We start from the raw sequence: 1,024 nt of genomic DNA, 5'->3' as shown, positions 1-1,024 counted from the left end.
CCCCTGTCGAGGAGGGTAATGGCGTTGCTCCTTTCGAGCGACATGACATCCTTGTCGAAGGCCATCGACAAGCACTTCCCGGAGCATGGAGATGTGATGGCGTCCGATGTTCCAGCCGCGAAGATCGAAGTCCTGCGAGACGCATTGGTGGCAGGGCTGCAGATGTTGCCGGTGCCCTCGCTGGAGATGATCCGCAAGTCGTTCGGTGTGTCTTATGGCTTGATCATCCGGCACGGCCCGGAGCTCTGCCCGGAGTACATGGTCCACCTGCGGGGGCCGATGCCGGCGGAGAAGGTGGCCCGCATGCGAGAGCTGTTGCAAGAACGCCGGCACAGTCTCCGGGACATGGGCAGGCAGTTGGGGATACTGGCCGATCAGCTCCGCTGGTACATCAGCTACTACGAGCCGGGGGTGGTATTACCCTATTCCGAGGAACGGCCGGTGTGGCAACTCACCCGGCCGGAGGGTGTGGCCCGGCTGACGCTGGCCGAGTACACGCGGCGCTTCTTGCCGGCCACTTCGCCGGTGCACCAGGCCCCCCCGGGTGAAGGGTCGCCGGCGGGCGAGGGGAGCCATGCGCCGGCCGGGCCATCGGCGGCCAATCGGCCGGTATACTTCGACCCGCAGGTGCATGGGTCCGGTCCGGGGACGAATGTGCCGATGCTGGCGCTGACGTTGAGTCGGGACCTGGAAGTCGAGACCCGGGGTCTGGCTGGGCTGCGGCCCATCGTGTCAATACGGGAAATGTGTGAGTATTTGGGCATGCCCCTCAAAACGTTGATGAGTGCGATGTCCTCCTTCGGATGGCCCGAGGGCTTTTGGGATCCGCGACCGACATTCCTGAAGTACGCCCTGGCGGATGAGGACATCCGGCGGCTGCGGCGGCTGGCGAGGCAGGTGCACCCGTCCGGCCGGCGGATGCGCTTCACGGTGCGGGAGCTGGCCGCGGAGATGGGCCAGCAGCCGGATGTGCTGTTCGGCATGCTGTACCGGTATGCGCCGGAGTACTTCTTCCTGGCGCTGG

At 65.5% G+C, this 1,024-nt stretch overlaps 1 protein-coding gene across 1 annotated transcript; it reads left to right on the top strand.

The window, feature by feature from the left end:
• Positions 1-42: 42 nt before the first annotated feature.
• Positions 43-992, top strand: H696_05959 (hypothetical protein; the record flags this gene model as incomplete). The annotated part of the gene is made up of 1 exon (XM_009499726.1): positions 43-992. A coding segment is annotated over one exon (948 nt), but the record flags the coding sequence as incomplete, so codon positions are not given.
• Positions 993-1,024: the final 32 nt, after the last annotated feature.

The sequence above is a fragment of the Fonticula alba genome, assembly GCF_000388065.1.
Source record: "Fonticula alba strain ATCC 38817 unplaced genomic scaffold supercont2.16, whole genome shotgun sequence".
NCBI lineage: Eukaryota > Rotosphaerida > Fonticulaceae > Fonticula > Fonticula alba.
Note: the sequence above shows the minus strand (reverse complement) of the source record. Positions and strands in the feature narration are given on the sequence as shown.